The 27,688-nt window shown below is 46.1% G+C and overlaps 1 protein-coding gene across 3 annotated transcripts in view; it reads left to right on the top strand.

Annotated features, from left to right (window-relative positions):
• The first annotated feature begins 15,506 nt into the window (after positions 1–15,506).
• Positions 15,507–27,688, top strand: part of ZFAT (zinc finger and AT-hook domain containing) — a 352,244-nt gene continuing 340,062 nt past the window's right edge. The window contains exon 1 of one of the 3 annotated variants that reach the window (XM_063921238.1): positions 15,507–15,580. Coding sequence is in view for 1 of the 3 variants with exons in the window: in XM_063921235.1 (XP_063777305.1) it covers positions 15,731–15,845 (115 nt within the window). In the remaining 2 variants the exon portion in view is untranslated. The other 2 variants (XM_063921235.1, XM_063921239.1) reach the window with 2 other exon arrangements.

The following is a 27,688-nucleotide window of genomic DNA, read 5'->3' on the forward strand; positions in this document are numbered from 1 at the left end:
CTGAGCCTCTCAACAGATGGCTCAACAATAACCCTTTAGTTAGGCAATAACTATACACAAGTATTGCAGACAATCCGCACTTGGGATGGGCGCCCAGCATCCACTACGGACTACGAGAAATAGATTTACCGGTGAGTAAAATCTTATTTTCTCTGACGTCCTAAGTGGATGCTGGGACTCCGTAAGGACCATGGGGATTATACCAAAGCTCCCAAACGGGCAGGAGAGTGCGGATGACTCTGCAGCACCGAATGAGCAAACTCTAGGTCCTCCTCAGCCAGGGTATCAAACTTGTAGACTCTTGCAAAAGTGTTTGAACCCGACCAAGTAACAGCTCGGCAAATTTGTAAAGCCGAGACCCCTCGGGCAGCCGCCCAAGAAGAGCCCACTTTCCCCGTGGAATGGGCTTTTACAGATTTAGGGTGCGGCAGTCCAGCCGCAGAATGTGCAAGTTGAATCGTGCTACAGATCCAGCGAGCAATAGTCTGCTTAGAAGCAGGAGCACCCAGCTTGTTGGGTGCATACAGGATAAATAGCGAGTCAGTTTTCCTGACTCCAGCCGTCCTGGAAACATATATTTTTCAGGGCCCTGACTACGTCCAGTAACTTGGAATCCTCCAAGTCCCAAGTAGCCGCAGGCACCACAATAGGTTGGTTCACATGAAAAACTGATACCACCTTAGGAAGGAATTGGGAACGAGTCCTCAATTCCGCCTTATCCATATAAAAAAATCAGATAAGGGCTTTTGCATGACAAAGCCGCCAATTCTGATACACGCCTGGCCGACGCCAAGGCCAACAGCATGACCACTTTCCACGTGAGGTATTTTAGCTCCACGGATTTAAGTGGCTCAACCCAATGCGACTTCAGGAAATCCAACACCACGTTGAGATCCCACGGTGCCACTGGAGGCACAAACGGGGGCTGACTATGCAGCACTCCCTTAACCAAAGTCTGAACTTCAGGCAGTGAAGCCAGTTCTATTTTGGAAGAAAATCGATAGAGCCGAAATCTGGACCTTAATGGAACCCAATTTTAGGCCCATAGTCACCCCTGACTGTAGGAAGTGCAGAAATCGACCTAGCTGAAATTCCTCCATTGGGGCCTTCCTGGCCTCACATCACGCAACATATTTCCGCCATATGCGGTGATAATGGTTTGCGTTCACTTCTTTCCTAGCTTTAATTAGCGTAGGGATAACTTCCTCCGGAATGCCTTTTTCCTTCAGGATCCGGCGTTCACCTGCCATGCCATCAAACGCAGCCGCGGTACGTCTTGGAACAGACAGGTCCCCTGCTGCAGCAGGTCCTGTCTGAGCGGCAGAGGCCATGGGTCATCTGAGATAATTTCTTGGAGTTCTGGGTACCAAGCTCTTCTTGGCCAATCCGGAACAATGAGTATAGTTCTTACTCCTCTCCTTCTTATTATTCTCATTACCCTGGGTATGAGAGGCAGAGAAGGGAACATATACACCGACTGGTACACCCACGGTGTTACCAGAGCGTCCACAGCTATCGCCTGAGGGTCTCTTGACCTGGCGCAATATCTTTTTAGCTTTTTGTTGAGGCGGGACGCCATCATGTCTACCTGTGGCCTTTCCCAGCGGTGTACAATCATTTGGAAGACTTCTGGATGAAGTCCCCACTCTCCCGGGTGGAGGTCGTGTCTGCTGAGAAAGTCTGCTTCCCAGTTGTCCACTCCGGGAATGAACACTGCTGACAGTGCTAACACATGATTTTCCGCCCATCGGAGAATCCTTGTGGCTTCTGCCATCGCCATCCTGCTATTTGTGCCGCCCTGTCGGTTTACATGAGCGACCGCCCTGATGTTGTCTGACTGGATCAGCACCGGCCGGTGTTGAAGCAGGGGTCTAGCCTGACTTAGGGCATTGTAAATGGCCCTTAGTTCCAGAATATTTATGTGTAGGGAAGTCTCCTGACTTGTTCATAGTCCTTGGAAGTTTCTTCCCTGTGTGACTGCCCCCCAGCCTCGAAGGCTGGCATCCGTGGTCACCAGGACCCAGTCCTGTATGCCGAATCTGCGGCCCTCTCGAAGATGAGCACTCTGCAGCCACCACAACAGCGACACCCTGGCCCTTGGAGACAGGGTTATCCGCCGATGCATCTGAAGATGCGACCCGGACCACTTGTCCAACAGATCCCACTGGAAGATCCTTGCATGGAACCTGCCGAATGGAATTTCTTCGTAAGAAGCTACCATCTTTCCCAGGGCTCGCGTGCATTGATGCACCGACACCTGTATTTGTATTAGGAGGTCTCTGTCTAAAGACGACAACTCCTTGGACTTCTCCTCCGGGAGAAACCCTTTTTTCTTGTTCTGTGTCCAGAACCATACCCAGGAACAGTAGACGCGTCGTAGGAACCAGCTGCGACTTTGGAATATTCAGAATCCAGCCGTGCTGTTGTAGCACTTCCCGAGATAGTGCTACTCCGACGAACAACTGCTTCCTGGACCTCGTCTTTATAAGGAGATCGTCCAAGTACGGGATATTATTTCGGCCATTACCTTGGTAAATACTCTCGGTGCCGGGGACAGACCAACGGCAACGTCTGGAATTGGTAATGACAATCCTGTACCACAATTTTGAGGTACTCCTGGTGAGGAGGGTAAATAGGGACATGCAGGTAAGCATCCTTGATGTCCAGTGATACCATGAAATTCTCCAGGCTTGCAATAATCGCCCTGAGCGATTCCATTTTGAACCTAAACCTTCGTAAATAAGTGTTCAAGGATTTCAATTTTAGAATGGGTCTCACCGAACCGTCTGGTTTCGGTACCCCAAACATTTTGGAATAGTAACCCCGGCCTTGTTGAAGGAGGGGTACCTTGATTTCACCTGCTGGAAGTACAGCTTGTGAATTGCCGCCAGTACTACCTCCCTTTCTCCGAGGGCAGCAGGCAAGGCTGATGTGAGGTAACGGCGAGGGGGAGTCACCTCGAACTCCAGCTTGTATCCCTGTGATACTACTTGCAGAACCTAGGGATCCACCTGTGGGCAAGCCCACTGGTCCCTGAAGTTCCCGAGACGCGCCCCCACCGCACTTGTCTCCACCTGTGGAGCCCCAGCGTCATGCGGTGGACTCAGAGGAAGCGGGGGAAGATTTTTGATCCTGGGAACTGGCTGTCTGGTGCAGCTTTTTCCTTCTTCCCTTGTCTCTGTGTAGAAAGGAAGCGCCTTTGACCCGCTTGCTTTTCTGAAGCCGAAAGGACTGTACCTGAAAATACGGTGCTTTCTTAGGCTGTGAGGAAACCTGAGGTAAAAAATTTTCTTCCCAGCTGTTGCTGTGGATACGAGGTCCCAGAGACCATCCCCAAACAATTCCTCACCCTTATAAGGCAGAATCTCCATGTGCCTTTTAAAGTCAGCATCACCTGTCCACTGCCGGTTCTCTAATACCCTCCTGGCAGAATGGACATTGCCTTAATTCTGGATGCCAGCCGGCAAATATCCCTCTGTGCATCCCTCATATATAAGACGACGTCTTTAATATGCTCTATGTTAGCAAAATATTATCTCTGTCTAGGGTTTTAATATTATCTGACAGGGTATCAGACCACGCTGCAGCAGCACTATTCATGCTGAGGCAATTGCAGGTCTCAGTATAGTACCTGAGTGTGTATATACAGACTTCAGGATAGCCTCCTGCTTTTTATCAGCAGGCTCCTTCAAAGTGGCCGTATCCTAAGACGGCAGTACCACCTTTTTTGACAAACGGGTGAGCGCCTTATCCACCCTAGGGGATATCTCCCAACATGACCTATCCTCTGGCGGGAAAGGGTACGCCATCAGTAACTTTTTAGAAATTACCAGTTTCTTATCGGGGGAACCCACGCCTCTTCACACACTTCATTCACTCATCTGATGGGGGAACAAAACACTGTCTGCTTTTTCTCCCCAAACATAAAACCCCTTTTATGTGGTACTTGGGTTCATGTCAGAAATGTGTAACACATTTTTCATTGCCGAGATCATGCAACGGATGTTCCTAGTGGATTGTATATATGTCTCAATCTCGTCGACACTGGAGACAGACTCCGTGTCGACATCTGTGTCTGCCATCTGAGGTAACGGGCGTTTTTTGAGCCCCTGATGGCCTTTGAGACGCCTGGGCAGGCGCGGGCTGAGAAGCCGGCTGTCCCACAGCTGTTACGTCATCCAGTCTTTTATGTAAAAAGTTGACATTGTCGGTTAATACCTTCCACCTATCCATCCACTCTGATGTCGGCCCCACAGGGGGCGACATCCCATTTATCGGCCTCTGCTCCGCCTCCACGTTACCTTCCTCATCCAACATGTCGACACAGTCGTACCGACACACCGCACACACACAGGGAATGCTCTGACTGAGGACAGGACCCCACAAAGTCCTTTGGGGAGACAGAGAGAGAGTATGCCAGCACACACCAGAGCGCTATATAATGCAGGGATTAACACTATAACTGAGTGATTTTTCCCCCAATAGCTGCTTGTATACACATATTGCGCCTAAATTCAGTGCTCCCCCTCTCTTTTTAACCCTTTGAGCCTGGAAACTACAGGGGAGAGCCTGGGGAGCTGTCTTCCAGCTGCACTGTGAAGAAAAAATGGCGCCAGTGTGCTGAGGGAGATAGCCCCGCCCCTTTTTCGGCGGACTTTTCTCCCGCTTTTTTCATGGATTCTGGCAGGGGTATTTATCACATATATAGCCTCTGGGACTATATATTGTGATTTTTTTGCCAGCCAAGGTATTCATATTGCTGCTCAGGGCGCCCCCCCCCCCAGCGCCCTGCACCCATTAGTGACCGGAGTGTGAGGTGTGCATGAGGAGCAATGGCGCACAGCTGCAGTGCTGTGCGCTACCTTGTTGAAGACCGAAGTCTTCTGCCGCCGATTTCCAGGACCATCTTCATGCTTCTGGCTCTGTAAGGGGGACAGCGGCACGGCTCTGGGACCGAACTATCGAGGTCGGGTCCTGTGTTCGATCCCTCTGGAGCTAATGGTGTCCAGTAGCCTAAGAAGCCCAAACTATCTCCAGTCAGGTAGGTTTGCTTCTTCTCCCCTTAGTCCCTCGTAGCAGTGAGTCTGTTGCCAGCAGATCTCACTGAAAATAAAAAACCTAAAATATACTTTCTTTTCTAGGAGCTCAGGAGAGCCCCTAGTGTGCATCCAGCTCAGCCGGCCACAAGATTCTAACTGAGGTCTGGAGGAGGGTCATAGTGGGAGGAGCCAGTGCACACCAGGTAGTCCTAAAGCTTTCTTTAGTTGTGCCCAGTCTCCTGCGGAGCCGCTATTCCCCATGGTCCTTACGGAGTCCCAGCATCCACTTAGGACGTCAGAGAAATGAAAATATAAGAGGGGCAAGTTTTTAGCATTCAATACGGTGGTTTTCATTCTCCACTATGGGCTAATTCAGAGATGTACGTAACTGCACAAGCAGCGGTTGTGCAAAAATTTTCATAAGTCGCAGCCGCCGGGATTTGTATTGAGAGGCACATCTGCAGCTTTGCAAATCCCATCGGCTGCTTACAAAGACGCAATATCGGTCGCCAAACAAAAGATTAGCAAAATTATGAGTAGCAATATGGTCATGCAATTGCTGCAGGAAGTAAGATGGCAGAGCCATTGCAGATGCGTACTGGATCGCAGTTAGTCTGATACACCCCGCAAAAATGGTTGCAACACGCCTTACTTTTGCAACCGCTTACCATCACCTCCCCCAAATGGTCCCTGAAAGCCAATCACTTTGCAAATAAATCCTCTGCACGACCGCCGTCGCAAAACCATCCCAGCACATGTGCTGCGTGAATTAGAAGCGTGCACAGACCGCTGATAATCGCTGGACTACAAATAATTGGGTTTGCATTTGTATACATCTCAAAATATATATATACTGGTATACTGCCCTGGGCTTTTTGGCTTATGCTGATTTTTTTGGGGTGCCACGCCCTGCACCTAGATATAGCGCTAGGGACCCCAATATATACAGAGAGGCCTTGACGGGGCTTATACATACATTTGCGCAGATATACGTAACCAAGATCTCTGAATTCTAAGATATTGTGTGGGATTTAAATGTGGCTACTGCTATCATTCAGGGTGCTGGGGGAAACAAAATGTGTTTTTTCATACATCTCAAAATCAAAGATGTATATATTAGTATTGGTGAATGTTTCATTCATTCATCATTTTATCTGCCTGACGGAAGGATGTCAGAGGATGTTCTTCTAATGAGATTCTTCTTACAATACATGTACTGTACACACTTTAATAAAAAAAATCTAGGTGCGTTTTGCATTCATATGAGTAGTATAAGCATGTTATCTGTATTTATCAGCAAATACCATTGAAAACGTCAATGTTTTGTTATATTTGGTGGTTTCTGCTTTTCGACGATGGCTCCAGCACCTAACCCAGCTTATGTGGGGGTCCTCCTGTACCTCTGCTGAGCAAATGCCTTACGCAAATCTGTGAAAAGAAGAAGAGGTCAATGCCGTCAGCCTCCTCAGTATATTTATATCTGCAGACTGAGGCACTGCATAGGTGTAACAGCGGCACGTACTCCAGAACCATAGCACTTGCTGCTCTGTGACATTATAACGCACGTCACGCTCTGCAGGAAATGTTATATGATTAACTCACAAAGCGAGGAGAAGGATATTGAGTCAGTCACACTAAATATTTTCAAGCCTGAGGTCAAGATTAAAAGTGCCCTTGTGCTTTAAATAGAAAGGAGAAGAGTTATAATCACTGAACTGAATTAAACACTGATTCAGAATAAGAACTTTTTTTAGTGGATAAAGGGATTGCACATACATGTTTATATAGGTTGGGGTCGGTGACCGGTGGTTGGGATCCCGGCGTTCACCATACTGACACCAGGATCCCAGCCGCTAGGCGGGCGAGCACAGTGCAGCCCCTTGCGGGCTTGCTTCGCTCTCCACGCTGCTGGCTCAGTTCTATTCCCACTCTATGGGCATGGCCATACCTAGGGGGGGCCTAGGAGGGCACGTGCACCGGGTGCTGGAATGACGGAGGTGCTAGGGAGGTCGGTTCTAGAGCCAAACTGATCTGAGGGCAATTAGCGAGGCACCCGCTGACTACAGAAAGGCAGCAGCTGTGTATAGCTGACAGCCTGTCGGGTGCCAGGTCTACAGGGGTTGCACTTCTGGTTTCTGGCTTTCGCAACATGCACCAATAGAGGAGAGGGAGAGAGGAGGAGGGAGTCCAGGCGGGAGTGAACTAACAGCATCCCATGCACAAACAGACCCAAAAAAGATAAAAAGTAGAGATACGTGCTGCAAGGCCAGGCTCAGCCTGTCCTGGGGGCTGTATAATTAAGAATGAGCCACGAGTGACACAGGAGTGTAATTGTTGTGCACACAGCGGTTGCACACAACAGTGCTGTCAGCACTATATAAATAGCAGTGACATAATCATTACAACCATGTAGCTCTGATTGTAATGATGATATCACCGCCGTATATATAGTGCTGTGTGTGTGTGTGTGTGTGTGTGTGTGTGTGTGTGTGTGTGTGTGTGTGTGTGTGTGTGTGTGTGTGTATATATATATAAACATATATATATATATATATATATACACACACACACATATATATATATATATATATATGTATACAGTATGCAAAGATAAATGCCGTTCTTGCTTATTAGACCATTTCATTCTTGTGAACAGTGCACCAGGACATATTGTGGTTCAAAACTGCTGGCATATCTTGACTGGCTGGATGGATGGATAGTTACATATCTCAGAATATATTAGTAACCAAGCACTTGGGTATTATTATAGTCCTAATGTGTGTGTATATTGTATACACATATACAGTATATATACATACACCTGACTACATTCCGTATATATATACTGTAGTCCAGACTCATTGTTTAAGACATGATCTTACATGTGGATGGTAACGGGTTTAGTATAAAATACCTACAATCAAAATCCAGACGGTCAAAATCCGACAACCATTGACTGATGCTTTGGGCACACTATTATATCCCACCTCCAGGTCCACTTAGATGGCAAAGTATGAACAAGTCGGCTTCAATAAAAAAATAATCATGAAATACTCATGTCGACTTTTTGACCTGTCAACATTTTAAATGTCGGTATTTTGACCTTGTCGGATTTTGACCATGTCGGGATTTTGACCATCGGTCAATGGTTGTCGGGATTTTGACCGTCAGGATTTTGATTGTAGGTAAATTGACCGCATCCCAATGGTAACACAGGTCTTTAGAAAGTGGACCTCATAAAAGCATTATTTAAATGGATAGTCCCACTTCAGGATATTTTTATGTGGCGGTGCTTTGTCCAATATGGCAACTTTTTCTAAATATATTTTTACTTTTCCTTTTTTTTTATTAACTTCAGTCGATGCTGGCTGAACCTTTATTGTCACTGTCTTTCTATTTGACACATTTTGTATCCAATGCACAGGACACATAATAACTGTTTTGTATCCTATGGCAACAAAAATAAGCAGCTCTGCCTGATGATATACAGTCATGCTGAAAATTCCAGAGATAAAGCAATGTCATTCAAAAAGGTAACACAAAAACATGCAAAAGCCAAAACATAGCAGTGCCAGGAGTTGGGGGTGTACAAAAGAGTGGGGCCCCGGGGCTGCCATAGCGGTGCAGACACATCCCCAACACGTAACCATGCAGGGAACAACATCTACTAATGGGGCCTGACTTTATAACTTGGCAAGGTTACGCCCCCTTCAGGCTGAGGCATGACAGATCTCCTGGCAAAAAAACCTCTTTAAAGTGCCCATACTAGCATCTATAGCAAATATGCATTCTTGTGTGTTTCATCAGAAATGAAGCCTTAAATACAGTGTCTCGCCTACTGGGATCCCCAGTTGAGCCCACTGCCTGAGGGAAAACTGAGCTGACGGGGTACTGTAGGTGTTTCAAGGGGCCTAGGCAGTGGGTCTATATGTGAATGTCCTAGCTCAGTGGTTCCCAAACTTTTTGGAATTACAGCGCCCTAGAGTATCAGAATTTTTTTCACGGCACCCCTAGGCCAAAGGTTTCTTACTGAGAAATTTAGAAATAAATATTAAATTAAGTAAATTGTGTTTATAGGTCATCCTTAGGGTCAGTTGTTTTGCCACATATTTTAGGATTGACAGCCACCAACGCTGATTTTGCCTATTACATTGACCGTAAATAATTTTGGTTCTGGAAACACGAACTCAGGTCACCCCAGCAAGTGTCCCAAGGCACCCCAGGGTGCCACGTCCCATAGTTTGAGAACCACTGCCCTAGCTCATATTTTTATATTATTTTTTTTCACAATTCATTTACAGAATAACAGCAAGTAGCAAATTGCTGGTATGAGAGACTTGTATCATGTGATGCAATCCTGGGTTATCTAAATGTTATCTGGTGTTGACTGAACTGCAGATGACTGTGCGCACATGTTGTGTATGCAGACTCAGTGAAATGAGTGTGCGACAACACCTCCCTTCCCTGACATGGCCAACATGGCCCAAGTCGGCCAACAAACAAACACATGGGGAACACCGAAAAGGGGAAGAGACCCAAGCCAATAGGGAGAAGAGGGGGGAGACAGAGGAAAAAAGATCTGTGGAGAGTAAGACCCATAAACAAAGTGTTTTTAACCTTTTGTCCAAAAATCTCCCTGCTGGATAAAGGTCTCAAATTTTCCCCAACAAGTGAGCCCAACCTGTTTGATCCGTATGTTGAACTGAACCGTTACATACGTACCATATGTAGAAAATGTTTTTTTTGCAAAGAAAACCCTCTCTAAAAGCAAGGATGATTCTGTTCCCATACTTCTGGATAGCAATGATGATATCATGCTTGGTGCACTGGAGGAATTATGGGAACAGAATCACGCAGAAGGGGGAAACCGTTCAAAACTCTTTGACAAGTTTAAAAAGAAATCTGAGTTCTTTCCGATATGTGCCAAAAGTAGCTGTATCGAGTCGGTCTACAAAATCATGCTAGAAGATTTCAAAGACTTAGTAGGAAGACATCAAGGGGGCTTCAAGTCTCCATCTAATCTCAATAGACAATAAAAGAAAGTTCTTAAGGAACTCACACAAGATTCCACTATAATCATAAAAGAGGCAGATAAAGGTGGAGGACTCATAATTATGAATAGAAAGGATTATATACATGAGGCAAATAGACAATTGCAAGATGCACAGTTCTATAAGACTCTAGAAAGGAATCCAACAGTCTTTTCTTAAAGAACTTAGATTATTACTGGATACAGCACAGCTCTCCTGGGTCATATCCAGGGAGGAGTATGGGTTCCTGCTACCCAAATTCCCTACCTCTCCCACTTTTTACCAAAAATACACAAGTCCCTCACGTCTCCCCCTGGTAGACCTATCATTTCGGGTATAGGCTCTCTTACTTCTAATCTTTCGTTTTATGTTGACTCTTTTCTCCTATCATGTGTGTCTGTGCTGAGGTCTCACCTAAGAGACACAACGGACTTTTTAAACAAAATTCTAAATATTATCTGGAAAGATACATATACTTTCCTTACAATGGACGTCTAGGCGTTATATACAAACATTCCACACTCTGCTGGACTCGATGTGATCACAAGGAAACTACATGAGGATGATGACCTCCAGGTGTTTCTTATTCGGGCAATATAATTTATTCTTTCACATAACTATTTTCTTTTTCTTAACATTTATTATCTACAGGTGATGGGGATGGCCATGGGGACCAGGTTCACCCCCAGTTATGCCAATCTATACATGGGTGATCTGGTAGACACACTTGTGTGGGGAAGCGGCTGGGAGGGGAACCTGGTTTTCTATGGCCGTTATATAGATGATCTTTTTATTATTTGGGATGGGGATCTTTCCACTATTAATTCTTTTGTCATATATCTCAATCTTAACACTTAGAATTTACAGTTCACATCCAATCACAGCAGGGAGCGTATAGACTTCCTGGATGTGACCCTTGAGATTTTGAAAAACGGATAATTACCTCCAATAATGTTAAGGCAGTAAACACTCATTCATATCTACATTATGAGAGCACACACTATGCCCCTGGGAAGCATAATATACCCAAGGGACAATTGATGCGCCTCAGACGTAATTGTTCCGACCTGGATTCATTCACCTTCCAGGCAAAAGATCTGTTGGAATCCCTTAGACAACATAAATATCCTGATAAGCTTTTAAAACAAGCTTTTGAAGAAGTTCTACTTATGGATAGGGCCAAACTCTTAACAGAGAAAAATAAAACAACTAAAATCAATAATGAAAATGAAGATAGTGAGAGACAACCGGCTTTTGCATGCAAATACAATAGCTGTGCTCGTGAAATTAAAACTATTATTTCTAAGAATTATAGAGTGCTGAAACAAGATCGTATTCTGAGTGAAATCTTACACCCACAGCCATATGTAATTTATAAAAAGAATAGATCCCTCAAATCCATATTGGCATCTAGTTATCTAAGAGAGAAAAGAAACACCAGCAGGTTGCGACTGGCTTTCTACAAAACCGTCTGGAAGCTTTAAATGTGGTAAATCTAGATGTACCACATGCACATATATGCCTAAAAAAACTACGGCTTTAACAATATCAGGGTCCAGTGACACTTATCAATTGAAATCTTTTATGAACTGCGAGTCCAAATTTATTATATACCTATTGACCTGTGGATGTGGCCTTCACTATGTGGGGAGGACCACAAGACCAATGTATGTGCAGTTTATGGAACATCGCAGGAATATCTTAAATAATTACATGAAACATAGTGTGTCAAGACATTTTAATCAATCACATTCAGGGGATCCGAAAAGTCTCTCGATCATCTGCATAGAACATATCACACCCACACCCAGAGGAGGCGATAGGTTCAGTAAATTATGTTGAGGATTGTTTTTAAATTGATTAGATGAGCACAACAGGTGCTCTGGATTAAGCCACCATCAAGAGGGTTTAAAAGCAGAGCCCAGTGACATTGGAAACATGCTCCTGAGGAAGCTGGCACTTCCCTTACCAGCGAAACGCGTTGAGCTTGCTTGCACGGATCATAAAACCCACCATCTCCTCATCATCCTGTCTGGCATAATTTGGACTCATCGGCTACCACCAAATTTCCTACATCTAGCATACCACTGGACCCGGATCTCTTTCCCTACTTCAAATTGGATCTCTGAACCTTTGAGATACCTACGGAACAGCACCGCACAGATTGGGTAATACCATTGGTTAAAAAAGAATACTAATTCTATGTGGAATGAGCCCTAGCCAGTATTGCAATAAGTACTGTATTGAGGAGACTAACTGAGGTTATTTTTCCAAACAAGCCTTTTTATACATTTATACTAAGGGTGATTTGGTGCAATTATCCCTCTTTTTTAAGAATTTGTAATAAATTGTTATATATATTTTTATTGTGAAACGTCCTTTTTTAATTATTGGATCAACTGCCGGCGCCACTATCCTATTTCTGTCTTTGCATTAATCTATAGGGGTTTGACCACCCCTATACCGGCTGCCGTTGACAGCGCACTCACACTTTCTATTAAACCCTCTCAACCTTTTGACATACACTACCCCCCCTACCTCCCACTTCCCCCAAGACATGCACTCGTCTTCAATCCAAGATGGCCGATCTAAGACGTCTCTATTCACATTGACCATCTTGGATTCAAAAAGAGGCTGCGTTTTTCCTTGGAGCTAGCTGAGATGTGGGGAGGAGATGCTGTAGGTAGGGGTTGAGGCTGCCAAAGAGGTGTGTGGATGCCTATGACTGCATGCACTGAGACATAAGATAACAGGGGGTACTGCCTGGCAGGGTTGTATTCAATGCTTCCCCAAATTCAGGATCTGAACGCAACCCTAGGAAGAGACCAGAGGTCTCTTGGTATTTCCCAGACACCAATGACAGAGGCCATTATTTTCAGCCACAGCTAACAAAAGTCTAACCTGAAGCAAACTAAGGCAAGTTTAGCCCTGCTGAGACCTGTAGCTTCACCTCAGGGCAGAATCCCACCTGCAGTACCCACTCTCCCATAAGGTCCAATAAAATCCCAAATTTCAGTGGGGGGTCATGCTGCACACTTCTCATGTGTAGAGGGCGGTCTGGGGTTTTGATGATGTGATTCTGTCACAATCCTGACTTTACTCCTCTTATTCTAGTACCTGGTCTTATGACTTAGTCTGCCATCCGGCATTTCAAGTGTATCCTGTTTTGCTAAGTTCATTATCTAAGAGATCTGTTCAGCACACAGGCTGCAGTCTGTGTTACTAGCTGCCACTGCAACCATGTCAACAGCCTAGCTACTGTACGTGTCTCTTGTGAAGCTCCTGCGGCTTCTCAACCTTCTCAGTGACTTCAGATCAGCTCTCCATCCTGCTGCACCATCTCTATCAGTTCCAGTCCAATACTCTCTGCAATCAGTTCCAGTCCGATACTCTCTGCCATCAGTTCCGGTCCGATACTCTCTGCCATCAGTTCCAGTCCGATACTCTGCCATCAGTTCCGGTCCGATACTCTCTGCCATCAGTTCCGCTCCGATACTCTCTGCCACCAGTTCTAGTCCGATACTCTTTGTAATCGGTTCCAGTCCGATATCTGCCATCGGTTCCAGTCAGATATCTGTCAACAGTTCCAGTCCGGTATCTGCTATCGATTCCAGTCTGATCCAATGTCTGCCATCGGTTCCAGTTCGATATTTACTATCGGTTCCAGTCCGATATCTGTCATCAGTTTCAGTCTATTTAAACCACAGTCATGAACTTATAACAGTCCTGCATCTAAGATTTCCAGATCTTGCCTGACAGTCTGCTGCCTCTCATTTCAACCAAAGTCCTTTAGAGCTAGTACTGGGTGACCCAGGCTGGGGGCCGGGACCTGCACAATAGGAGCAGCAAAGCCCAAACTCCCTTGCCGGGGTACCTGGTGAAAACCACCGGCGTGATTAGACTCTGCGTCCTCGCTCTGGGTCTCCGCCAAGTGCCCAGTACTAGTTTATGTTCACCCATAGATTAAGAGCAGGAACTATATCTAACCAGGTATCTTCAAGACTTTGATCTCAAGATCTGCACCATTCAAGGATCCAAAGTCAGAATCACAAAAGACCCAAAGTGTGAAAGATCTGTTATTTATAATTGGCAGCTCCATGATAACTCAATTGGCCTAAAAAACAGTTCTCCATTTATTGTACTATTCTGACCAATTGGGTGGCACCGTTCTGCTAGCGCTCATTTCTTAAAAACCCCACCTTCAATTGAAGGAGAGAAAATGAGCTGCAGTGATTCCTGGGCAAGTCTGATTTTTCCTAAAATCGTTATTTTTAGGAAAAATTATCGGGACTTGCTCTGGAACTCTCTCCCCTCTCAATGACTAATTGGAGGTTTCCAATTAGCGTAATTAGTCCTTAATTCCTCACCTTCTGAAGTGGTGTCTTCTTCCTCCCAAAGGGTTGGTGTTCTGCTGCAGTAAGTATGTGTAAGACGGGTGTGGATCATTAAATCGACAGTGTCTAGGTCGACAATGTTTAGGTCGACCACTATAGGTCGACAGTCACTAAGTCGACAGGGGTTGAATGTTGACAGGGTTTCTAGGTCGACGTGTTCTAGGTCAACAGGTCAAAAGGTCGATATGAGTTTTTCATGTTTTTTTGGTGTCGCTTTCTCCGTACAGTGACCGGGAACCCTAATTAGTGCACCGTGTCCCATCGCATAGCTCGCCATGCTTCGGGCAAGGTGCCTCGCTCCACTACCGCTTGGCTCGGCACAGGTTACTGTTCCAATCGTAGTCCACATGGCTCGTTAAGCATGAAAAAGTTCAAAAAAAGAAAAAAAGTGAAAAACCCATGTTGACCTTTTGACCTGTCGACCTAGAATCCCTGTCGACCTTGAAAACATGTCGACCTATAGTGGTCGACCTAAACATTGTCGACCTAGGCACTGTCGATCTTCAGACCGGATCCCGTGTAAGACACCTGTGACCCCCGTGTGTGTGTGACACCCAATGTGAACCCCCCCACCTGTGGGTGTCCAAACGCAGCAGCAGGGAGGACTACATCTCCTAGCAGCCACCTCCCCTCCCAGCATATATAGCATACTTTGATAAATATGCTTACTGCTCACATCATTTCTCCTCGTACATATGGCATTATTTATTTCCAATCACATCATATAATAAAGCATAACAAATAAAAAGACCACTGGGGGGAGCAGCTACTGGGCTCCCAGGGTCCCTCAGATCAGGTGTCAGAGACTTTGCCGGCTCCACCAACATGGCGGCCGTATCGCTGACAAGATGACCTAACACACGTTATGCCTCTAGGTGCCGCATGTCCTGCGTGCAGAACCAACAGCGGCTCACGCCTGATTGGCGCGGGCGTTAGCCGAAAATGAGACGCGCGCTGCCATTGGCTGGCAAGACAGCCTCGGCCATAGGCTGGCGGGGTGACGGCAGGCGGGGCGGGACAGTATATTGCAGGGTTATACTCTGTAACCTCGCAGCTTCCGGTGCTCGCTGTGTTGCCCCGGTACCGAGCGGCGGACTGAGGGGAGAAGAGGAGGAAGGTGGGTTGTCCGGGGACGGCTCCCGGCATAGGCCTGGGTCTCTGGGCGTTGAGGAGCTACCCACCGGAGGTGGGGGCCCCACTGCATCATCGGGGGCCCCCCTTCCGTCACAGCCCCCGGTGCACTGTGCAGCCCCCCCAACACGGGCCCATGGTGTACCTGGCAGCGGCGCAGGGAGGCGGCGGGCTCACCGATGGAAGTTGTCACAACTACTCTGAAGGTCATAAACTTCTGCTGGGGGCGGAGGAGGCACTTTCTCCAGCAGGTAACACGGTCACCCGGGATATATAGCATGTATTCCATCTGTGTATCCTCTGCAGCCTCTTATCCCATGCAGGTAGGCTACTGGCAGTGTTTAATATATATATATATATATATATATATATATATATATATATATATATATATATATATATATTTTATAGCTGGAATTATATCTCCAGCTTACAGCTGTACATACAGTATCATGTAAGTACAATGTGTGTTCAGGACATGGGTGAAACTAAACTTTTACTCCTAATTATCTGTGTAAAAGTTTACATATATTTGTTTAGTGTCCCCCACGTTCTGATCGCTTACTAATATCTGTATTTTAATCCTGTGCTACACCGCAGTGCTATATAACATCCTGTTGTGGCAGCTGCTGACTATAATACTCTGATATTGCGGAGCACCGTGTGTTATGTGGGTGAGTATTATTGTGTGCACACACTCTCTCATTTGCATGCACCCTAGTTGGTTTTATGGAAAGCTTACACTGTAGTGTCTGGCCGCGGTGTATACAGTATGGTGCAGAAGTCTGTAGCTGGTTCGTGTGTTCCTGTCTCTCCTGCCTGACTGTTACATAATACACTACGGGCTCGATGTACTAAGCCTAGGAGAGAGATAAAGTAACAGCTAATCAGCTCCTAACTGCCATGTTACAGGCTATTTTTGAAAAATGACATTTAGGAGCTGATGGGTTGATACTTTATCTCTCTCCACTACTTCTGTATTTATCATGCTAAGGTGGCATTTGCAGTTCAGCACTGTCTGTCCTCTGGGGGGGAGGCAGGGGGTTTACTTTGGCACATTATGCTGTGGCTGTGCGTGTTTTGGCCGGTTGCGGCTGACCCTGGTGTTGCATGTTTTCCTGACGACCTCTACAGGGTGCAGAGTGATAAAGATGGCCGCAGCTTTCTGTGCTGGACCGGCGAATATGGTCAGTCAGGCTAAACTGAATTCACCCACAGCCCTCAACTGGAGAGGGAATATCGGGCCAGTCCAGTGGGCGCTATCTGTCTAAGGGTGGGATGTATGAATATATATAATGATGGCAAGGGTAATTGGCAGACTGTTAATGGTTTTAAAGCAAGTATGTGCTGCCATGAATGGAAGTTTGCAGTTAGACCCTCAATGGTGTTTTTCATGTCACGTAAGTTTAGGATGTACTGTGGATACCATGGTTTCCAGTCAGAAGGTTGCCCGTGGAAACTGCGTCCCTGGTAGGTTGAAGGTGGCATGCAAGTAATACAGCTTAAAGCGCTATTTAAATGGCTGCTTTATACAACCAAGATCATGTCTCTACTATTGCGTTTGAAGCTGTCAGTCAGTGCTGTTAAAATGCTTAAATTCACATTATGAGCAGGGTCCCCGTTCTCACTAGTGACAGTGCATACCGTTCCCACCATATTCTATGACGGCTGCCAGCTGTTTCATCCCCACGCTTTGTAAGAAACACCTGTTAAACACTGAGGTGATATAGCTGTTGCAAAAAATAGCATAAAGTAATACAGAACTTATTAGCCTGTCGGTAAATTCTAGAAGCCAGGGAGGCTGTGCGTAGTACTTTGCCGGTCACAGATGGTACTCCAGAGTTGAGTGTCTTCCATAAGGTTTGTTGTGGGGGGTTTTTTTTTTTTGGTTACCTGGCTGCTGGGATCTGCAGCTGTGGTAGAGTGTAATCCCATTTTGTTCCCAGTCACGGTTATTAAGTGGTCTTGTTGGTCTCTGCGTCCCCCTTAATGCTGTACAAACAGAGCTCTCTCTCTTTTTTTTTTTTTTTTTTTTTTTTAATTATTATTATTATTATTATTATTATTATTATTATTATGTTGGTGCCAGACATATGGTACAGTATGTGGAGTAGCGTGGAACTGAAGGAGAATGCTATTTCATTCAACGTGTACAGCCGTTTTGAAGGACGTTCTTTACTCCATGGCTTCTTGCCAGACCACAGTAGTGCAAACAAGAGTGTAAGTAGCAAGGTTAGAAACTGACTTTTCAACAAAGGTATTGCTTGTCTATCTAGATTGTCTTGCTGTGTGCTGTAGGTACTTCTGTTGCTAGGTGGTGCTTACTGGTATGCGAGTGTCCTATTTAGTGTGCATGAAATCGGAGGTTTTGTTAGACAGGCTTCTCAGCTGTTTGCCATTTTGATAGTGTAGTGATGTATGTGAAGGAATATGTACATATGTTTTTATTTTGCTCTGGCCCCTTCATTATATACACCTGCTTACTGAGGTAATTGTACGAGTAACTCCAGCCATAAAAGCTTGTAAACATGGTCAAGGGGTTCAGTTGTTTCAGATGACCTGAGTGAATTTTAGTATTTTATGGGTGATTCAATTGGTTTTTCTGCCGCCGTCATTACATATCTCCTGTCACTTTAGACGGGGTGCTATGCAATTGTTTGTTCTGGTGCTGGGCGCCCAATACCTTTCACATTGATCAGGCCAAAATAGACCGGGTTTAATTGCAAAAAACTACTGTACCTGGCCCAAATACTGGGTACAACACAAAAAGTGTGATGCCTAAACTGGACACCTGCTCACTACCTCAGGAGGTGCTGCGCAGAATTCATGCTAGCGCACCTGTTGGCTGAAAAAAACAAAACGGTTGAGTAGCTGCCATCAGGAGTGCACACGATTATTTCTAGAGTTTACGCAGAGTGGCGCACAAAACCTCCAGTGATCCACAGTTGTGGTGAGCAGGGAATGGTATATAGGCTTGTTCAATATGACAGGGTAGCAGCAGCAACTGAAATAGCCCTGCATTAAGACACTGGAAATGGATAGGATACAGCAGCAGACCACATCAGGGTCCACCATCCTAATACTCAATGGGGTCAATTCAATTTGCTGACAGTTGAATAGCACCGGGAATTAGCTTCCAGCGCTATTCAATTCTGCTCAGTGTTAAGTCTGTGAATGCCCGTTCTCCCAGACTTAACCCCGAGGGTGCGAGAAGAAATCCCGACAATTAAGTGGCACATGGCGCTGTATTGAATAGCGCCAGGCGCTAATTCCCGGTGCTATTCAACTGTCGGCAAATTGAATTGACCCCAATGTGCCTTGATGCGTTCTGCGTTCTATTGTTATAAAGCATGGCTGTTCTCTATCTATCTAATTAGCAATGTTTTGTTCAGTTTCTATTGCTCCCCCCGTTTCTTGTCAATGCCACACACTAGCGTGTGGAAATACCAGGATTTCAGCAGGTACAAACTACCCGATCTTTCACCAACAATCCTCAAGCTGTCAGTTGCCTACATAGTGTTTCTATCCTGTGTTGCAGTTTGGTCTGAACAACTGAACCACCTGACCATGTCTGCATGGCTTTATGCATTTAGTTAATGCCACATGATTGGTTGAATTGATATTTGTATTAATGAGTACATATACCAAATAAAGTGACACCACTATTTTAGGTGACACCCCTTGATGGCCTTTAGTAAGGTTGCTCTTTGTGAGTTTTCCAAACTCCGCCTTTACAGTCCAGGTTTTAAGGATATTCCTGCTTGAGTCCAGATGTTTTAATCAGATCGACTGACTAATTACGTCGCCTGTGCTCAAGCATTGATATCCTTTAAAACTTGGACTGCAATTGCAGAGTTTGGATTAGGTAAAGCATGGCTTATGTTTTACTGAGCCTGTAGAATGAGAGACACCAGTCCCTAGGGTCACACAAACAAGGGGATACCAGCCCTCCGCAGCTACCCCCCAGGAAACGCCCCCCCCCCCCCCCACCAGCCACATTAATGAGCAGCTAAAGGGCCCCATACACTAGGACGATAATTTCCGATTACGGGCATTCGGCCTGATATATCTGATGAAGTCGGGCATTTTGGAGGTGTATCCGATGCGCGTTCCCGTGAGCATCGGATCCTCCAGATTGAATGTGCTGCAGATTCAATCTGGTACGACCCTGTTGGGATCGCCCAAGATGCATCATATGCAAAAGGACAGCATACGATGTATCTTGGGCGATCCTGCCCCCCGCGACGGACATGTCGCAGTAGTGTATTGGGCCCTTAAGCCCCATGGGCAACAAACCTCCACTGCAACACAAATAAGGGGGTACCTCCAGACAAACAACCACGTGGAGATGGCAGTCAGCGCAGGCCGGGACATACACTCAGCACATGCTCTCCTGTGCAAGAAATGGGCGCCGCAATATAGGTAAGCCTCCAAAAATCTCCGTTGGGCCTGAAGAGGTTCTGCTTTCTCCCTCCAAAATCTGGTAGCCAGGCAGCAAAATCTAGGGGCATTGGTTACCTAGCCCGTGGGATTTGTCGAGCTCTGGAATAAGGCATTCACTAAGTTGATGATGCTATACTCTTTCTAAAGAGACAGTGCAGGCAACAGAAGGAGTTAAAAGCAGAGTGTAGTAAATCTGAATAATATACAAGAAGCTTTCACAGAGGGATCCACAGAGTCATGTGCAGGCTTCCCTGATGGGGCGGAAGGGGACAACTGAAGTGAAACCCTGACCTATAACCCCAAAATAATTGATCTACGCAGAGTACATCCTAGATGACCTTTGTTGAAACGTACAAATGCAGTATGTTTATAGTGCGATGTGTCCTCTTACATCTAGCCACAATACCTGGTGCGAGTGAGCTGCCAGGTATTGCTAGCTTATTAATTTGATAATGTGACACTTGTATATCTGTGTGTGACGGAGAGTGTATACAGAAGCCAAACAATTTTTAGGAGAAAAAAAAGGGGTTTAATTGAACAGCCTGAAGCGAAACACCAGGCAAAAAGAGTGCTGATATTTTTGTGAATATGGGGAGACCGGACAAGAGATTTTTTTATTTAGTGGTATGGATGGAATGAAACCGATGGCCCAACCACTTTTGAAATGGCAGTGCTGACCACTGTGATAACATGCCTGTGATAGTCCAGTGCTGTGATGCACTCCTGCTGAGTTGATTCATCACAGACCAGTGTTTATCTCTCTCTTCCGTGAACTCTGAATTTATACGAATGGTAAGGTGAACAAGGAGGGGCAATATTGACCACTGACCTCTTTTTGGAAAGGACCAAGTCTCTGAGAGAGGTGTATGAGGCGCTCAGCAGAACTGAGGCTCAAAGCATTCTCCTATAAAACGGGCTTGGGCAAATCTAGCCAAGAGTAAGGCGGCAGCTATTTTGTAATAGGCCACGCAATAAGAAGAGAAACATGGCCTTATACCTAATAATTTACAGCATATAATTATCCAAAACATTATACTACTTAAATACTGTAACATCACCTTTCTCCTGCATTGCAGTTGCTGGGAGCCATTACTACTCCCAGGCACTCCTATAGTGACATACCTTGGCTCTAACTCCTTAATAACACGGTATGTTGCAACACTGCTGTGAGCTCTAATTGCTGGGAGTGATTTGTGGAGGCTACTGGTAAATACGTTTCAGTGGGGGCAATCTCTGCTTTCATGTGACCTGGTCATGTTTCCTAGGCTTTTTGCCACCTTGGCTTCCAATTTTTTTTTTTTTTTTCCTGGACTGGTATAATATATTGTTTTTTTTTAAATATATTAAATCCTTTAATGAACTACATATATTGAGCTGGTTTGAACATCAACCATTCCCACCCTGAAACAGGTCTGCATCGTTTTGGCTTGTTTTATGAACCCTGTCGTTCAGCCAACTTCATGGCGTGAATGGATTGGACGATGATTGTTTTGCCCCCTCAATCTACCATCTAAAGTGACTGGAGATTGCGGGGCGCAATTCAGTTGTTATTTATGGGCACGATCAGCACAAGAAGTCATGTAAAGCTGCTAAACCCAACCAAAGTGCTGGGCGAGATCGCGAAAAAAGTGCCAAACAGGTCACTTTTTGCTCCTTTCAGCTCGCTGTCCCTGGATAGAGGAAAGGTGTGTGAGTTAAAATGCAGGTGCCTGCAGCCCTCGACGCCTGACTGGAGCTACAATCTAATAGCTCAGTTTGGCGCCAACAAGTGGCTGCCGATGGACAAACATTTGAATTCCGCCCATTGTGCAGCTTATAGACCTGCTCAGATCATCGTACCTTTTCTCCTCCGATGTCGGCTGCACTATCGTGCAGTCTAGGGCCGGTTTAACGTACAGACTACTGCATATACGATCTAATGAGTAGGGTTATCAATGTCCTGCACCCTTGAGCATTTTCACAGGCACTTCAGTGTTTTCGTTGTATCATTGCTGCTTTTACTAGAGCTCACCGCAAGTGCTTGTCAACCATCATGCATCAAATGTTGTCACTTATACCCCTTTTAGACAGGAGAAGAATTTGCTGGGTCAACCTGTATAGAAAATCCCAGGACTTCAACCCAACTTTTGACCAGGGTTGCTGTTCTGGAAATTGCGACACAGGTTGACCCTTTAACACAGAAGAAGGACCCGTGTTGAACCAGCGAGTTATCGGGTCCAAGTGCTTGACCCGGCAATTTCTTCTGTCTGAAAGGGGCTGCAGGGCTGGAACTGGAAGCCAACCGGGTGTTCGACCGCTTTCTGTCAGCATGAGGCATTGGGCACCGCCTCTGCCATTCAGTGTTTTTTGGGGGGGATTCTGTGCGCCCGTAGCTAATGGGGGTCCCACAGGGCTATTCAATTATTTTTGGCTGCCATTGATTGTTGCACTAAAGAGCCCCAGGTTTATTCACAAAAGGCATCTAAATTCCTCTAAAGTACTGCCCGGGCTGCCGAAGATGGAGCCCATCTTATTATGTCGCTGCTCACCACCTCAGAAGGGTGCAAGTAGAAATGGAAGGTGGCGTAACCATTGAACACCTCCATTGGGTACCTGTTATTTATGGACACCCAAAAAAACATTTAAATTCCCCTCACAAAGCTGACTTATTAAAGGGACCAGCAGGTGTATGCTTCCTGTGAACATTAGAGTTCATTGTAGAAGCCAGCTCTTGTGTTGTGTTTAGGATGAGACGTTCTCGCCTGTAAGCTCTTGCTTTGGGCATGGCTTGTCTTACACGTGGGTGAAAGTTCTGTCTTTACCCTGCTGGCCATGTGCAGCCAGCGATACAATATTTCCAGTGTGTGTGTACAGTGGAGGCTGCTGGGTCACATTTCTGATACTGGGTAAACAGCAAGCTGCAGGTATAGTAGGATGTGCTGACCTCATTTAGCCTCTGATTGACACACAGATTGCACTGCACCTCATGAAGGCTGGTTTCACTTCTCTCTGACACTGCGCTACAATGCCTTGTCTAATTGGTATTCATAATGTAATTTATGGAGCGCCTTCCCTCGTTACACTAACTATGCAGAGCGGAACGGGGTGGTTCCAAGCCTCTGCCAGACCGTGGGGTGTTACTTACTAACCCAGAGAGAAGCTTGCACAACGCAGTAATCTGCTGTGACTAAATATTCATTTTAACTATTTCAGCGTCTCCACTGTAATGTGTATGATTGCTTGTGCCAACGTAACAGGCTAGATTTTATTGGGAACTACAGTAGATTACTGTAAAATCTGCTTTATATTTTATCTATAGGTGCCCATAGCTGTAGCCAACTAGTGGCCTTGTGGGATTCATTTGTTTTTGTGCACCTGTAAGTGCCCGATGGTGCTATTTAAATGTTTATGGGTTTGTCGCACCCAAATGCACTCAAGCCTGATGAGCATAACAATTGAATAGCTCCGTCAGGTGCCCAAAAACTATTTAATCCCCCAACCCCCCTGGTTGAAGAAAAATGTTTTAAAAAAATTAAATAAAAAATGAAATCCCAAATATTACACTCTCTTAGTGTAATATGCAACTTACTCTTGGGGTAAACTGCTAATGAACTGAACAGGAACAGACAGGAAAGTTTGGCAGCAGCTTTAAAGCTGCCTATCATTCATTCATAGAAAATAGCATTAATAATCTTTCTCTATCGTCCTAAGTGGATGCTGGGGTTCCTGAAAGGACCATGGGGAATAGCGGCTCCGCAGGAGACAGGGCACAAAAAAGTAAAGCTTTACTAGGTCAGGTGGTGTGCACTGGCTCCTCCCCCTATGACCCTCCTCCAGACTCCAGTTAGATTTTGTGCCCGAACGAGAAGGGTGCAATCTAGGTGGCTCTCCTAAAGAGCTGCTTAGAGAAAGTTTAGTTTAGGTTTTTTTTTTCTTTACAGTGAGTCCTGCTGGCAACAGGATCACTGCATCGTGGGACTTAGGGGGAAAGTAGTAAACTCACCTGCATGCAGAGTGGATTTGCTGCTTGGCTACTGGACACCATTAGCTCCAGAGGGATCGAACACAGGCCCAGCCGTGGAGTCCGGTCCCGGAGCCGCGCCGCCGACCCCCTTGCAGATGCTGAAGCGTGAAGAGGTCCGGAAACCGGCGGCTGAAGACTCCTCAGTCTTCATAAGGTAGCGCACAGCACTGCAGCTGTGCGCCATTTTCCTCTCAGCACACTTCACTGGGCAGTCACTGAGGGTGCAGAGCGCTGGGGGGGGGCGCTCTGAGAGGCAAATATAAACCTTATACAAGGCTAAAAATACCTCACATATAGCCCATAGGGGCTATATGGAGATATTTAACCCCTGCCTGACTGGAAAAATAGCGGGAGAAGAACCCGCCGAAAAAGGGGCGGGGCCTATCTCCTCAGCACACGGCGCCATTTTCTGTCACAGCTCCGCTGGTCAGAACGGCTCCCAGGTCTCTCCCCTGCACTGCACTACAGAAACAGGGTAAAACAGAGAGGGGGGGCACATTAATGGCTATATATATATATATTAAAGCAGCTATAAGGGAGCACTTAATATAAGGATATCCCTTGTATATATAGCGCTTTGTGGTGTGTGCTGGCAGACTCTCCCTCTGTCTCCCCAAAAGGGCTAGTGGGTCCTGTCTTCATTAGAGCATTCCCTGTGAGTTTGCGGTGTGTGTCGGTACGTGGTGTCGACATGTATGAGGACGATATTGGTGTGGAGGCGGAGCAATTGCCAAATATGCAGATGTCACCCCCCAGGGGGTCGACACCAGAATGGATGCCTTTATTTGTGGAATTACGTGATGGTTTATCTTCCCTTAAACAGTCAGTTGAGGACATGAGGCGGCCGGACAATCAATTAATGCCTGTCCAGGCGCCTCAAACACCGTCAGGGGCTGTAAAACGCCCTTTGCCTCAGTCGGTCGACACAGACCCAGACACGGGCACTGATTCCAGTGACGACGGTAGAAATTCAAACGTATTTTCCAGTAGGGCCACACGTTATATGATTTTGGCAATGAAGGAGACGTTACATTTAGCTGATACTACAGATACCGTAAAACAGGGTATTATGTATGGTGTGAAAAAACTACAAACAGTTTTTCCTGAATCAGAAGAATTAAATGACGTGTGTGATGAAGCGTGGGTTGCTCCTGATAAAAAGTTGATAATTTCAAAAAAGTTATTGGCATTATACCCTTTCCCGCCAGAGGTTAGGGCGCGCTGGGAAACACCCCCTAAGGTGGACAAGGCGCTCACACGCTTATCCAAACAAGTGGCGTTACCCTCTCCTGAGACGGCCGCACTTAAGGATCCATCAGATAGAAAGATGGAAGTTATTCAAAAGAATATATACACACATGCAGGTGTTATACTACGACCAGCTATAGCAACTGCCTGGATGTGCAGTGCTGGAGTAGTTTGGTCAGAATCCCTGATTGAAAATATTGATACCCTAGATAGGGACAATGTTTTACTGTCGTTAGAACAAATAAAGGATGCATTTATCTATATGCGTGATGCACAGAGGGATATTTGCACACTGGCATCTCGGGTGAGTGCTATGTCCATTTCAGCCAGAAGAGCCTTATGGACACGACAGTGGACAGGCGATGCGGATTCAAAACGTCACATGGAGGTTTTGCCGTATAAAGGGGAGGAGTTATTTGGAGTTGGTCTATCAGACTTGGTGGCCACGGCTACTGCCGGGAAATCCACTTTTTTACCTCAAGTCACTCCCCAACAGAGAAAGGCACCGACCTTTCAACCGCAGCCTTTTCGCTCCTACAAAAATAAGAGAGCAAAGGGCTTGTCGTACCTGCCACGAGGCAGAGGAAGAGGGAAGAGACACCAACAGGCAGCTCCTTCCCAGGAACAGAAGCCCTCCCCGGCTCCTGCAAAAACCTCAGCATGACGCTGGGGCCTCTCAAGCGGACTCGGGGACAGTGGGGGGCCGTCTCAAAAATTACAGCGCGCAGTGGGCTCACTCGCAGGTAGACCCCTGGATCCTGCAGATAATATCTCAGGGGTACAGGTTGGAATTAGAGACGGATCCTCCTCATCGTTTCCTGAAGTCTGCCTTACCAACCGTCTCTTCCGAAAGGGAGAGGGTGTTGGAAGCCATTCACAAGCTGTACGCTCAGCAGGTGATAGTCAAAGTACCCCTATTACAACAAGGAAAGGGGTATTATTCCACTCTATTTGTGGTACCGAAGCCGGATGGCTCGGTAAGGCCTATTCTAAATCTGAAGTCCTTGAACCTCTACATAAAAAAGTTCAAGTTCAAGATGGAGTCACTCAGAGCAGTGATAGCGAACCTGGAAGAAGGGGACTTTATGGTATCCTTGGACATCAAGGATGCGTATCTACACGTTCCGATTTACCCCGCACACCAGGGGTACCTCAGGTTCATTGTTCAAAACTGTCACTATCAGTTTCAGACGCTGCCGTTCGGATTGTCCACGGCGCCTCGGGTCTTTACCAAGGTAATGGCCGAGATGATGATTCTTCTTCGAAGAAAAGGCGTATTAGTTATCCCATACTTGGACGATCTCCTAATAAGGGCAAGGTCCAGAGAACAGCTGGAGACAGCTTTAGCACTATCTCAAGAGGTGCTAAGACAACACGGGTGGATTCTGAATATTCCAAAATCCCATTTAATCCCGACAACTCGTCTGCTGTTCCTAGGAATGATTCTGGACACGGTTCAGAAAAAGGTTTTCCTTCCAGAGGAAAAAGCCAAGGAGTTATCCGATCTGGTCAGGAACCTCCTAAAACCAGGAAAAGTGTCAGTACATCAATGCACAAGAGTCCTGGGAAAAATGGTGGCTTCTTACGAAGCAATTCCATTCGGCAGATTCCATGCAAGAATATTCCAAAGGGATCTGTTGGACAAATGGTCAGGGTCGCATCTGCAGATGCACCTGCGAATAACCCTGTCACCAAAGACAAGGGTGTCACTTCTGTGGTGGTTGCAGAAGGCTCACCTATTAGAAGGCCGCAGATTCGGCATTCAGGATTGGATCCTGGTGACCACGGACGCCAGCCTGAGAGGCTGGGGAGCAGTCACACAAGGAAGAAACTTCCAGGGAGTATGGACGAGTCTGGAAAAGTCTCTTCACATAAACATTCTGGAACTAAGAGCAATCTACAATGCTCTAAGCCAGGCGGAACTTCTCCTGCAAGGAAAGCCGGTGTTGATTCAGTCGGACAACATCACGGCGGTCGCCCATGTAAACAGGCAGGGCGGCACAAGAAGCAGGAGTGCAATGGCAGAAGCTGCCAAGATTCTTCGCTGGGCGGAGAATCACGTGATAGCACTGTCAGCAGTGTTCATCCCGGGCGTGGACAACTGGGAAGCAGACTTCCTCAGCAGACACGATCTTCATCCGGGAGAGTGGGGTCTACATCCAGAAGTCTTCAACATGTTAATAGACCGTTGGGAAAGACCAATTGTAGACATGATGGCGTCTCGCCTCAACAAGAAACTGGACAAATATTGCGCCAGGTCAAGAGATCCACAGGCAATAGCTGTGGACGCACTGGTAACTCCTTGGGTGTACCAGTCAGTGTATGTGTTTCCTCCTCTGCCGCTCATACCAAAGGTATTGAAGATCATACGGCAAAGAAGAGTAAGAACAATACTAGTGG

This window comes from Pseudophryne corroboree, chromosome 5 (genome assembly GCF_028390025.1).
Source record: "Pseudophryne corroboree isolate aPseCor3 chromosome 5, aPseCor3.hap2, whole genome shotgun sequence".
Taxonomy (NCBI): domain Eukaryota; kingdom Metazoa; phylum Chordata; class Amphibia; order Anura; family Myobatrachidae; genus Pseudophryne; species Pseudophryne corroboree.